This window comes from Camelus ferus, chromosome 9 (assembly GCF_009834535.1).
Source record: "Camelus ferus isolate YT-003-E chromosome 9, BCGSAC_Cfer_1.0, whole genome shotgun sequence".
Taxonomy (NCBI): domain Eukaryota; kingdom Metazoa; phylum Chordata; class Mammalia; order Artiodactyla; family Camelidae; genus Camelus; species Camelus ferus.
The window spans coordinates 67539723-67554095 of NC_045704.1; the positions used below are offsets into that span (position 1 = coordinate 67539723).

General features: G+C 46.6%; 1 protein-coding gene and 1 pseudogene across 1 annotated transcript in view; one reads left to right on the top strand and one right to left on the bottom strand.

The window, feature by feature from the left end:
* Positions 1-14373, bottom strand: part of ALG14 (ALG14 UDP-N-acetylglucosaminyltransferase subunit) — a 79550-nt gene that overhangs the window by 47588 nt on the left and 17589 nt on the right. Inside the window, 2 exon segments of the mRNA XM_006190922.3 lie at positions 158-202; positions 204-290. Of these exon segments, the coding sequence (XP_006190984.2) occupies positions 158-202; positions 204-290 (132 nt within the window).
* LOC116665934 lies at positions 1794-3367 on the top strand (annotated as a pseudogene).

A 14373-nucleotide genomic window follows, 5' to 3' on the forward strand; every position in this document is an offset into this window, starting at 1 on the left:
CACTGAAATGATAAATTTTAGCATACATTAGTACAAAGTCTGGTGTAGTGTCCGGCATACTGACAAATGGCAGCTGTTTAAGAAAACAATACAACCTGTGCCTAATGAAGAATCCACGGGACAGTGGCCTTCCCTCTCCTCTGACCGTCATACGTACCAAATCTGGCTTCACTCGGTGAGTCAGGGGGAAGGAGAGCCACAGTGGAGTACAAGGTGGTGAGCACCGTGGAGAGCCAGGACTGCTGGACCTCGCGGCTCCTGGGAATGCAGTGAATGCAGTACTGGGGAAACTAGAAGGAAATAGTGAAAACCCAGATCAATTGGGCCACTGACACCAAAGTCAAACACAGTAACAGCACACATTTGTGCAAACAGGAAATGCTTTCTTGATTATTTTAAATTTTCACTGTAACTTCTTTTAATTTATAAAGACTTTTTCGTGTTTTATACAACACGAATCATTGGTTTATGACAAAAAGGCTCCTAAATGTGATTCTAAAATGTTAAAGTCAGTATTGGGAATAAGTTGGGGGAAATTTCCTATAAAATATGTTTTAGGCAAAGAGCTAATATATTAATATACAAAGAGTTCTTACAAATCAATATAGAAGACAAATAACCAATATCAAGGTAAACAAAGGAGGTGAGCAGACAATTCCAAACAGAAGAAACACAAACAGCCAATAAACATATGAAATGATGGTTAACATTAAACACAAAATAAAGTAATGAGGCATTTTTCACCTACCTGACTGGCAGAGATTATGGATACTCAGTGTTGTTGAGGAGGTAGGGACACAGACATTGGGCAAGGACACTGGTACAACATTTTGGGACAGCAATTTGGAAACATCTATCAGAATTTTAAGTTTGTCTACTTTTTTTTAACTGAAGTATACTTGATTTACAATGTTGTGTTAGTTTCTGGTGGATAGCACAGTGATTCAGTTATATATATATATATACATATATATATATATATGAAATCTTTTTCATCACAGGTTATTACAAGCTATTGAATACTGTGCTATACAGTAGGACCTTGTTGTTTATAAATGTGTCAACTTTTGATCCAGCCTTTCTGCTTCCAGAAATATATTCCACAGATTTGCCCACATGCCATCCACTGTACCACTGTTTGTATTTGTGGAAACTGGAAACAGCCCAGATAGCCTCCCATAGGGAATGGAGAAGTCTATATGATAAAATATACAAAGATACATGAACAAATAACCTAGATTTACATGAACATATATGCAAGGTGTGTCCAGATAAACTGTTAGAGTCAGTATGCACATTGCAGGACAGTATGTTTAATATGATCCAATGTGTATTAGCAAACCACACAGCTGTGTGTTTGTATACATACATGCACACATATTAATATCTGCATGAAGAAAATCAAGAATTGTTTGCCACAAATTGTATTTGATGAGGAAAGGATTACACAGGGGATTGAATACCAGAAGGTAAGAATCACTGGGGGTTTCCTAGAGCCTGGCTACCACAAACATTACGTCAGTGACAAGTGAAGGACTAAACATCTAACACACACCCGCCCCCAACTTTGGCCTTGAGGAACAACATGCTTTTTGAGAAAAGAACAGAAAAGCTTTTTCCTAAACTAGTGGAAGACACAAAACTACTGGTCCTAAGTTTGTGTGCATTTAGTGAAAGGTGTGAAACTGTATGTGGGGGCTTCTGTAATGCTGCAGGATGGCATGAGTGTCGTTCCCATAATTCAGCACAAAATGAAGACGGACCATGCATGTGACCGCTCTGCTTCAGACACGATGGGAAAGGGCATTCCCTCCTCCTTCCATGTTGCACCCGTGGAGAAGGAGCGATCTGGGCTCAATGTTATTCACTATTTGTATTTACTTATTCATCATTTATTAAATCGATGTTTTTTTCTTTCCTTCCAAAGGATTAAGGTGCTAAATGCTGAACTAGAAGATAATACTGAACAGTTCCCAAACTAGAGACCACAAGGAGCAGTATCCAAGAGGGGGCAGCCTCGTAAGGACTCCTGTTTGAGGCTTGTATTTGTCTAATTTGTGGAGATTATTAATTGGAAAGCATGTAATTGGTAAAAGAGTGCTGAAGCCAAGTCCCCTTAAAACCGAATTCCCTTACCAAATTTATGATTAACTTCTCTGTCCAAAATTTTATTCCCTTTCTTGTCCTCTCTGACCTCAATCCTGTGCTGACTGAACACCAGTCTAACAGTCAGATGACTAAAGCCGCTGCTGTGGGTAATGTGTTAATGTACTAAAACTGCTATCACAGACACCACTAATGTACAAACCCAGGCGGCTTCTCCAAGGCAAGATGATCTAACAGATCCCTGAGCCGCGGACCACATGGCCTGAGATTCATAAACCAGAGACAGATGGATGCTCGAAACTATGACTAAGAAATGTCACAAGACAATTAATCCCTGCCTTTGTTCTTCCCTTTAAAACACCCCTAACTCAGAGACCAAGTGGGAGTGGGCCTGAGGCTCGTCTCCCACTCCCTTGCTTGGGGCCCTGCAATAAACCCTTACTCTGCTGCAAACTCTCGCTGTCAGAGTCTGGCTTTCTGCGCTGTGGGCACATGTGCCCTTGGCTCGGTTTCAGCGCTACAGACACCAAATCCGTTATCAGAAACCATTCGGAAGCCCAAGCCCTACACAAGGTCTTTTTTGCCGAGGCGAGGCGGATGCCACGATCCACATCTTTGACCTGGGGCAGTAAGAGGGCAGAAGTGGGTGAGTTCCCACTCTGTGGCCACATGGGGTCAGATGAATATGCGCAGCTCTCCTCCGAAGCCCTGGAGGCTGCCCATATTTGTGCCAACAAGTCCATGGTGAAAAGCTGTGGCTAAGATGGTTTTCACAACCGAGCACGGATCTGGCCCTCCCATGTCATCTGCATGGACAAGATGTTGTCCTGTGCTGGAAGTGACAGGCTCCAGATAAGTATGTGCAGGGTCTTTGGAAAGACCCAGGGCAGACACCAGCCAAGTCTTCATGTCCATCCACAACAAGCTGTGGAACAAGGAGCATGTGGCTGAGGCCCTATGCAGGACCAAATTCAAGTTCCGCCACCACCAGGAAGTCCACATCTCCAAGAAGTGGGGATTTACTAAGTTTAATGCAGATGAGTTTGAAAACATGGTGGCAGAAAAGTGGCTCATTTGGGATGACTGTGGGGTCAAATACATCCCTAATCATGGCCCTCTCAACAAATGGCCAGCCCTGCACTTGTGAGAGCCTTGGTGCCACCCCCTCCTTACTCATGCCCACCAATGAATCCTACTTTCTTGTCAAAAAAAAAAAAAAAAAAAAAGAAAAGAAAAGAAAAGAAAAGAAAAGAAAAGAAAACCCCCCAAAATTCTTTTGGTTCAGAAGTGTTTCAAACAGGTAATATGGTACACATACCATTTATTACATAATATTCACGTTTGATGTTTGGAGAAGTAACCAAACACATTGATATTTCTGCAGCAAGACGCAAACAGTCACACTAAGCAGGGTAACGACTGTAAGCCTCACGTCAACTCAAACCAGGGTTTTGTTGTCAAATGAACTTGTGACAAACTTGGGACTTTTTTGTTCTCCCCTCAGTTCTCTTGAGTTTTTTTTGAATTTCAGATGAGGGACCATGGACCTGTAATACAAAACACACTTGAACCCAATCAGATGTCATTATTATTATAGTCAAAATAACCCAGTAGGGTCTTACTTATCAAAGATTTTTGACTGTTACTTCCACATTTTGAGGCCTGATCTTAATAGCTGTGATATTTTCTTCAGAAAGGCCTGGGTGTGTTCCTGAACGCAAGCTGGTGTGCCCAACGCACAGTGAGGCCAAACTGAAATACGGGAGCTTAGAGCAGAGAAAGGTTCACTGTAGGGCTGGGCAAGGAGAACGGGTGGCTCAAGCTCAAAAACCCCAAACTCTCCAACGGTTTTCGGGGAGCAGTTTTTAACAGGCAGAATTCAGGGTGAGGGCGGCAGGGCCCGTGGCTTTCTTGTTTGTTGATGAGGTAACAGGGCAGTGCTCCAGGAGTCTTGTGCTCAGCCTGAAGGTCCATCCCCCAGCTGGGTGGGGCCCTAGCCCCTACAGAAGAACTCCAAGGGACTGTCATGTATGTTCCTAGAGGAGGAACCAGGACCCTGCTTTAATGCCACACTGTCTTTCCTGATCGCTCCTCCTTTGTGTCTGTGTTCCCTTACTTCTCTGATGAGCAACCATTTGCATCTGCTCTTTGGTATTCAGGAAGGTCTAGGAGGCTGAAGTCTTCGTCCTACACACAAGAAGTGGGGGATGCGGAAAGGACTTGGTCTCAGGCGTTTACCACATCCCTTGAATCTTCTAAAGCTGTGAGCATATAACTTTGCGAAGAAGCAATGAACACCGTTTCTGGATATTTTTAGCGTCCTGAGGGGCTGGATCAGTTCGACTCTGGCTCTGGAAGCCCAGCTCCTCTGACTCTCTCTGAGCTCCAGAGAGGCAGACACAGCGGCCTGGCAAGGCCTGTGCAAGGTGTCTGGGTCTGGAGACAGCTCTCTTAGACCTGGACATGGAAGAAGAGCCTGCAGAGGTACAGGCTGAGGGAGCAGAGAAGATGGGTTTGGGAGGTCTCCAGTCCCTTCCCAGAAGAAGGAGGAAACTAGAAAAACAGCCCTGAGGGTGAGGAAAAAAGGTGGTGACAAAAGAGTGATGACCTCTCTTTTGACTTCAGATCAGACGCCAGGCTGAGGAGGGGAGTCTCAGTTCCACTCGCGGGCTGGTGCTAACTGGACCACTGACTGCATGCCTACAGCGACCACGCATCCAGTCTGCACAGGATGATCCCAGTTTACACCTGTGGTTCCAGCATAATTATTAAAAGTGCTCCTGCTCACAGAAGTCCCCCAAATTAAATGATAAAGTATATAGTTACCCATGGGGTGGGGCAGTGAGGAGCTTCTTCCAAGTCACAGGAAAGGAAATTTATTCAGAACATCCTGATGCAACATGATGCCAGGGTCTACATTACCGTCAAGGAAGAGAGGTTAAGAGGCGGCTGCGAAGGAAGCCAAGCTGAGGCCCTCCCAGAGAGACAAGCAGGAAAACAGAAAGGCGGTGTGACCAGCATGGGGAAGGGGGGAGTGGCGGGGGCCAGAACCACGACCCTCCCTGGCCAGGGGTGGGAGGGTCCACACGGTGCCAGCTCTCTGGCTTACAGCTCTACCCTACAGAGGCCTGTACCTCCGAATCCCATCCAAATCTTCCTCACACTATGACATTTTGGTAAGTTCAGGTAGGTAACTGGAAATCCTACCAAAAAGGAGATCTCTCTCCAAGTCCAAGGCTCTTCCCTCCCTCCCGTCCCCCACCAGACCGGTTCTCAGAAGCACCCCGCCCGGCTGACCTTTCTCAATAACCTTGCTCCATCCACTTGTGCACTCTTCCCTCCTCCATCACCAGGCTTGCTTTATGTTTTATAACTACTCTACTTGCTGTGCTGGCGTACTGTGTGTTTGTTTATTTACCGTCTGTTTCCTCCATTAGCACACAGCTTGGCTCGGGAGGCCGGGAATTTGAAACCACTGCAGTCTCAGTGCAGGCAGGAGGATTTGGTTTGCAGCTGGTGCTCAAAAATATTTACTGAATGAATGCTTCACCAGGTTATTGCAACATTAATATAAAATAATTCAATCCTCTGTCACCTAGCTGAGATGTACTTAGACTGAGAACACAGAAAGGACACAAAGGAGGTAATTTCAAAGTGCTTATTACTTAAGGCCTCATTTGTAAGGTCCACTCAATCAATCGGCTGAACTGAACAGGATTACTGAGTCTAGAGGGAAAACACAAAGCAGGGGACTGAGAGTTGAAAAACTGCCAGAGTCAGGGGTTTTGACCCCCAAGGGGAGATGAGAAGGAACCAAAGACAAACGGCCCCTCCGCATCAGTGTGTCTGAGGTACATAGCCGAGACGTCTCCCTGTGGAACCGGCCGTTCACAAGGGCCTCAGGCACTTCTCAGCCCTTGTGGGTCCTCTCCCCAGAAAATAGGTCCACGAGAGAGGAGTGTCCCGAGGCCCTGAGGGTGAGCACAGAGGGGAAGGGAGCCTGCCAGGTAAAAGTGAGCAGAGCCTCTCACTCTGTACCTAAAACTGCTTAAAAAATTCTCTGCCCACTGCTTCTGTATTAAACTGGCTATGCAGGCGTGCAGTCAAGTGGACAGAAACCTGGGGTCATCCTGACAGGGACAGAGTCCTCCGATTAGCTATGCCTGATAAACAGAAGCTGGTGCTGGGGTATCTGATGTCCTGTGTCGCCGAGAAGAAAACACTGAAAGCCAGGCCATGAAAAAGCCTCGAGAGAGTTTTAGAAAATAACATAGTTTTATACATAGTTTAAAAAAGATAATCAAATATATAAAGAAGTAAGTGAAGAAAAATTATCAATAGAAGGCTTGCATCTCAGTCTTCACAAAAGTTCCCTGGAAGGCAAAGGAATGGGACAGAGGTTCTGAGAGATGCAATTTAGGCTTGGCTAGGACCGGGCATTCTTAGGAACTGTGGCATCTGGAGAAATCCAAGTGAAGGCGTCTTTACAGACCTACTGTTTTTGTTAGTTGTACCTTTGCCTTGAGGGAACTGTCCCTGATCCTCTTTATGTCCTATGAACGGGATGCAGGACACAGAGGATTTGTCATCCATCATTTTACACCCCCCACACACCCCCCAGACACAACATTCAGTTCAGGAGTGGTCACATGACCCAAGCAGGGTCAGTCTTTCCCTGGAATCTTACAGAGACCCAGGGAAAGTTCTTCCTTTGAGAATCACCGTGGGCTGGCTGCTCTCGCTCCATTCTACCGGGGTGTGAGATACAGACTTGTTTCAGTGTTCCTCTACTGGCCAGGCTTTTCTATAACAACTCCAAACTGGACTATCATACCTGCCACCAACTGCCGTTCCTGCCAGAAACTGACAAATGAACAGCAGAATCCATCATGAACAGATTTCCTGTGTAGACGTGACGATCGTGAAGATCTACGCTGGGGTTGGAAGGGGCAGGGTTGACGGGGGCATTGCCCCATGTTTCCTTCTTCCCCCTTTACGTACACTCCGCATCTGCCCACCTACTGCCAGCATCGCCTCCACTCTCCCTCTCACCACCATCTCTCACCATGACTGTTACAACTGCCTCTTTTTAACTGGCATACAGCCAGTTACACAGTTGGCTCTCCTCTGGCCCCCCTTCGTTTCATTCTCTACAGAATCTCCAGAGCGATCTTTCTATAATGCACTGCAGATCTCTCCTTTCATTCTCCTGCTTAAAACCCTCCAAAGGCTTGCCACTGCACTTGGGATAGGATCCAAGGTTCTTACAAAGGCCGCCAAGGTCCCATGCCATGCGGGCTGGCTCCGCTCCCCGATCGCCCCCTGCGCACCCCCTCCAGCCACACCAGGCTTCCTTCTGTTGTCTGAGGTGTCAGGAGCATTCCTCCTTCCTGCTGCTTCTGAGCGTCTGCTCTGCCCGGACTGTCTCACGGGAGGCTCCTTCCTGCAAACCACGCGTCCCATGAGCATTACCTCCGCAGAGGAGTCAGCTCTCCCCCACCACTCGCTCCCCTCAGTACACGGCTGCCTTCCACCACACTGTCCTGTTTTACCATCTTCAGAGCAATTATTGGCAACTCAAGTTCACTTGCTCATTTACGGCTTGTTCAGTTGCTGTCTGCCTCTCTCCCCAGAATGCAAACTCTCTGAGCAGAAAGAATTTCATCTTGCTCCCTGCTGTAATCCTGACGCGCAGAACAGTGTTTCAGACGTCGTGAGCGCTCTGTCCCCAGCTGATAAATAGACAGGTTACTGTCATTACGGTGTCTACAAGTTCAGTCTGTGGTCTGTGCTGAGGAAGATGCTGACTCCTTGTCTCATAACAGCTCAGGGTCCTAAGAGATCAGTTCATCCGACCTTCGCCCTTTACAGATGAGGCACCTGAACTTTCCCAAGGGGGCAGAGAACGAAAGTCGTCGAGGCAGACCTGAATCCGGGCCTTCCACGGGTCCTGAGGTATGCTGCTGACTCAGCCTTCTGCAGGCGGTTTGTGGGGCCCTGTGCCTCACTGGAGGAGCCTGGCTCCCCAGCACACAGTGAGCTGGACCAGTTTCCTCTGGAGCTGTGCTCCCGGCCTCCTGTTGTTCCTGCAGATGGCCAACTACTCATTCCATCCTGACCCATTTCCTTTTCCTTCTCTGTGCCGCATCTCACCAGCCCTGCGTATCCACAGCTTCCAGCCCCCAGAGTGGCTGTGTCTTTCCCCAGCTCTCTGGGAACTGAGCTCCCGGCCTCCTCCCATCCGTCTGAGCCCCGCTCTGCACGCAGGTTTGGCACACCGCCCCCACCTCTCACGTTACCAATGACCCCCTCCCCTGCGCCTGAACTTTTCTGGGGAAAAACCAGAATAAAAATACAGGGCTTTAGAAATCTTCAGACTTTTCTGTTGAACCTTCAGCAGCCAAGTGGGCTACACACTCCTAGACAGCGTGCTTTAGCTGAGTCCTCTTCGTTCTGCGCCGGCCAGTGCGCACATCCCGCAGGACGTGCATGTCTTGCACCGCGATCCAGTCTCCTTCACACAACTGGCTATAACATAAAAGATAAAGAAGAGAGACTCTTTCTCTCTTATTCTCTCTCCACCGTGTAGTTAGTGAAACATCCTTTCCATCTATCTATATAAGCTTCCTAATTAAGCAGCGGTGGGGACTATGCCCTACATTACTGTGTATGCCACACAGCCTCCCACACATGCTTGACTGACGCATAACTAAACACACAGTGACAAGACAGACAGCAGAGGTAGAATGCCTAAGAGTAAGAAAATGAAGTGGAGAAGTGGATTTTTTTGTCGTCTAGCTTGTCTGAAATGATGTGAAATACTGAGTTAAATGCTAATAGTATATGACAACTTGTAACTTTCAAAGCATCTCTCAGAATTACATCACTGCTACAACCCACAAACATATTTGGCTTTAGATTTGTGACAAACTAAATAGAAGTTTATAGTGATTTAGATGGAAATAATTCCACCAAGGAATCCAGATGGCACCAGAAACCACAACAGAGCAGGTCAAGCGGTCTATGAAGTCATTCTGTGCTGTTACCACACACTGAAATGTACAATACGTTTATTATTTAATGAATGCCACACTATTGCAGAATCTTGGAAACAAGACAAAATGAAATGGTAAAATTTCATTCAACTGAAAATGGTTTCAGCTTTCCTTCGTAACTATTTTTTTAATAATGAAAATTATAATATATAGTACATGTGTGCTGGATGATTCAACCAACCATTCTGAAATCTAGATGACCACGGTTTCTCCCTCCAAAAAAGTTTTTAGACGCCTGTCCTTCAAGTACTTGGTGGTCACTCACTTCATGGTGGCTGATGAGGAGGTACCATGAGGATACTTACGAGGAAGGAGCTGTGGGCTCAAGGCTGGGTCCTGAGGATCACCAGCTCCGTCACCTTGGAGAGGCAGACTCTCTGGACCTCAGTCTCTCCCTGTGAAGCAGGGAGGCCTGGCTGAGACTGGGGGTCCTCCACTGGCCTCCGTGATCCCACAACCGGCTGTCAAGGCTGACTTGTCAAAGACCAGCGAGGCCGCTGCTCCTGCCCTTGACTTGCACTCACTCCTCACTTTACCTCGAGATCTTCCTGGCCTGGAGGTCTCAGGCCTCAGGGAAATGAAAAAGTAATTTGTTCTTGAAACAATTACGGAACTCTGGCCCATAAGAGCTCTAAAGCCCTTCACAATGAACATTAATTGTCCTCTTCCCAGCCTTTTACTGCCCCCTCACTCTGCCAGCAAGAAGCCAGTTTTCCTTTGGGCAACTCACTCTGTCCACATTCTCCACCAGATGGGTTTGGTGGGATTGCAGCCGGTTTCCTTCACTCCCCACCTACAGCTCCAAGAGCGGCCGGGAATGGCTTTGTCAACATGGAACAACACTCATCCTGGGCCCCAGTGGCTGGCTCAAAATGCGATTACGACCCACTGAAGACCATCAGGCAGGAGACGTTGGCTGGGACTCCTGGGGAGAAGAAGCTCCATCGCTCCCTCACCTACAGGCTGTAAGAGACCGTCCTCTTCCTCAGACAGTTCAGTGCGGGGATAAGAAGCCAGGGGGTGCTAATGCTTTTTGTTGCCCTGAGGGGAGAGTCTGGAGGACCCACTGGGGGAGCCCGATGGCAACGACGCTGAAGAGGATAGAACAAGACGCACTCACAATCCTTGGTGACCTCCCTGGGCAGCGGGACCAAGTCTCACCAGAAACAAGGCTGAATTTTTCCCATTTTGTAAGTCAACAAATTATCGTTCAAACCAGCCATGAGTTTAGTTTTATGTCACTTACAGTTGAAACACCCCTCCTTTTAGCTTTAAAATGGTATGAACTTAAGACTGCTTTCTTGTCCTAACACGGAAAACACACTAAAGTCACAGATGGAACAGTTGTCTACGACACTGGGTATGAGAGCTGCATTCTTCACTGCGAGCACAGGGACGCTCCCAAGAGCACCTACCAGGTGATGGAACTGGCCTAGGAGCACAAGGTAAATCAGACGGTTAGAAGGAACTGACCAGAGCCTGCTTGGGCGGAAGTGGGGCAGACAGGGGTCTGTACTGGGGACCGAGGCAGCGGACTGACCTGGCAGGCGGGAATCTAGGAAAAGGCAGCCATCAGAAATCTAGACTCCAGGCGGGCGCGGACAGGACTTAGGGTGGCTGGCCTGGAGCAGCGGTCTCGCTGGTCTTTGACAAGTCAGACTTGACAGCCGGCTGTGGGATCACGGAGGCTAGCAGAGGACCCCTGGTCTCAGCCAGGCCTCCCTGCTTCACAAGGAGAGACGAGGTCCAGGGCGGCTCACGCGCTCAACGTGACAGAGCAGTGATCTGCAGGCTGGGGCCCACAGCTGCTTCATCATGGGTCACTTCATGGCACTTCACCCTCTACCATGACTCGAGCATCTGTCACGTCCTTGAAGGACCAGTGACTGTCCTCTGCACCCACCATTCCACTTCTCCCATCCCATGCTCAGCTCTGTGGTCAGCCCTGATGAAAATGCAAATATACCACCAGTCAGCCTCACTATTGCCGGGCTTGGAACGACGCGGTCCCTGGTAGGGCTGTAACTACTGGCTCCAGAATTACTTCCTGGAGCTTAATGGCTAAAAGGGACCAAAGAACCTCCATCTGTGCAAAAGAAAGGATAAAGTGAAGCAGGACACATCCTGACTCTGTGACAAGAACAAAAAACAAATCACTGTATGTTGTGTTCATAACATAAGTACAAAAAAATTTTTTTAAAGGCTATTTATGTAAATGTTTAAATTCAAGCACCGGTTATTAGAATGTCTTTAATTTGCTTTAAAAATGGAGAAACAACAGCACCATATGGTAAGTGTTACTAGCTCTGCATGTTATGAGCATCCCACATAAATTTCACTGGTGCAGGGAAAACAGCTAAATTACCAGAAGGTTGAAATAACTGCAATGTTATTCAGTTATTTCAGTTCCATCAATTCAGAATCTGATTCAAAGGAAGTCTAACCTTACCTGCCTTTGTTGTAGAGATGGAGGATGGGACAACTAAGGTTTTGGAAGAAATTTAAGAAATTAAACTACTTAAAATACTTTAGAACCAAGTATACATCTATCTGATGCACTGTTTTGAAAATAATCATTTATTCACTGAAATACCCACATCAGGGTCTCTATTGGCAATAGATTTCAAATACTTTCTGTTTAAGATACTTCACTCATTTAGAATTATCTTCTTCCAAATTAGAGATATTTTTGAACTTTTCCTTTAATTGAATATAGTTAAGGTCCATTATAAAGAGGAAAAGTACAGATATACACTAGTCACATTCTAGAAAGGTAAATATGTTACACCCTGAGTTGTAATACATAATTTAGAGACTGAAACAAAACCCCACAACTGCAATTACATAGTTCACAAACTTCTTTCTTTTAGAATTGCTTGGGAATTATGAAAGAGAGATACCAAATGCATCAACGTTAGATTTAGAAATCTCAGCAAGTTCTATGGAGTCTCAGCCACTGTGCGAAGGGAGCACCCCACCTCGTGGACAACAGCGGCTGTTGTTACGTGGGAGCACGGCACGTTAATTTCAGAAGCACTGACAGGTGAATCCTGCAATCACCAAACTGTCCCTGGATCAAACATATATACGGACAAAGAGATGCAACCAAAAGAACCCCTAAGTGATTAACAGAAAAAACTAACGTGCTTCCAAAATACAGTCACGCTAGTCCAAAAATATTACTGCTGATGCTATGTGGGTTTAAAAAATTATTACTTCCACTGGGGTTTTGATTTCTTCTCAGCTTCACTTCTTAAAAACAAAAAAACCCTTTCATTGTTTTCTAATTATAGCCTAAATTATAACCTAAGAAAACACAAAAATGTTCAAACTAAAACAAAAATCAACCATTATTCATAACTCGAAGATGATCCCTCTACCCTCTTTGCACAACCTTAAAAAATATCAGATCACTTAGACCCTTTCTGCAACTGAATTCGAGGATGGTCTCAGGTTTCTAAAACTGAAATAATTTCTTGTCTTGTCATTAACCCACTGCTTTCCCAATCTCCCGTCACAATTCTAGTCAAAACACACCCTCCGTTTGTCTGAACAGGCCCTGCACTCCCCAACTTCCTTACTTCTTCCCATGTTCGCTCCTCACGTCCCCTCACCCTTTCGGAGAAGCCCCCATGTCCGCCCCAACACTCTACCCGCCAGATCTCCCCTCCTCTGCAGCCTCTGTCTGCTCTCTCTAGACCTGCTGTCTTCACACTGGGACTCCGTTCACTGCTGTCCTGAGAACTTCCCTCGCTGTTCTCCTGGGCGGCGCCCAGCTTCCAGGCCTGGAGTCTTCCTCCTTCTTGGGGGCCCCTCGTGTTGCTTGAGTGCATCCTCCATGAAAGGGCATCCAGGGATTCAGTTTGAGGACACTTCTCCACTGCCATTCGGAATGCCATTACAACTCCCAGTGTGACGCCTGCTTTTTTTCTTCCTGCAAGTTTTTGGAATTTTTCTCTTTATCATTAGTTCTGAAATTGCATGATGATATATGTCGTTGTGACCTCAGTTTAACTGGGCTGGGCGATAGTCTTTAGTTTGAAGGTCATGTCTTTCTAGTTTTGGGTATTTTTCTTAGATCTTCACTTTTTTTTTTTTTAATTTTCCCTGTGTTCTTGATCTTTCTGGATAGCAGATTGCCAATACACAATTAAATTATTTATTTTTTTTACCTTTTCTCCATTGTTTTTATTTTCTTGTTCTGATTTACAGCAGAGCTCTTATATATGATCTTCCAATATTTGATTTTTTAATTTCTACAATCAAAATTTTAATAGCAAAAGTTCTTATTCTGCAAGAGTTTTAAAAAATAGATCTTACTCTTTTTAAAGACATAATGTTCTCTCCCTTCTCTGATACTGTTTTCCTTTAATCCCTCCTCTCCATCCCCTCTCCTTTCCCCAAAGTTCCTCTCCCTGACTGTTAGTTTTGCTTTCCCTTATGTTAGGGACTTTCCTCCGATGTCTGGTCGTCTGGATGCTGGTTCAAACCAGTAGTTCTCAAGAGGGAGGGGGAGATCTCTCCCTCAGGGATGTTGGGCAAGGTGGGGAGACATCTTTGGTCCCGGGCGCGGGGGTGAGGGGTGGGAAAGGGACGCACACTACCGGCCCCTGGTGGCAGAGGCAGGGCATGCTGCTCAACGTCCCACAGCGCGGGGACAGCCTCCGCGCTCATATTTATCTGGCCCCCAAATGCCAACAGGACGGAGGCTGAGAAAGCCTGGTTCATACTGAAGAATGAAGCATTAAAAGGAAGACCGGAAGCTCTGTGTGCTGGGTGGGGCTTGTCAAGTAGAGGCTAAAAATAGTCAGAACTTGCCCCTTCATTGGAGGAAGTCCCAGGTGTCAGCATCTATACTTCTATTCTCCTGAGCAAATCAGTTTCTTCAAAGCTAACCTTTAACCTCCTGCCTGGGGGAAATAAACGAACCGCCTGGAACGGAGAGCTGAGTGGTGTGTGATGGGGACGGGGATGGCTGTTCACGTCCCTCGAGTCCCCTGTTCTCAGGGCAATGTCCTACCCATCTGCGGCTTGGCTTGTTCCCAGAGTCAAGGTCTCTTTTTTCAACCTTTCCAACGGGTAAATCTTGGATTTCCTACCAAGGTAGGGTGAAGAGTCTGGGAGCCTAACTTGTCCACGCACAGACTTCCACCAGAAGCCTCCTCTTCAGCTCCGCTTGGCGCTCCAGGCTCCAGAGGGACCTGGGACCTTC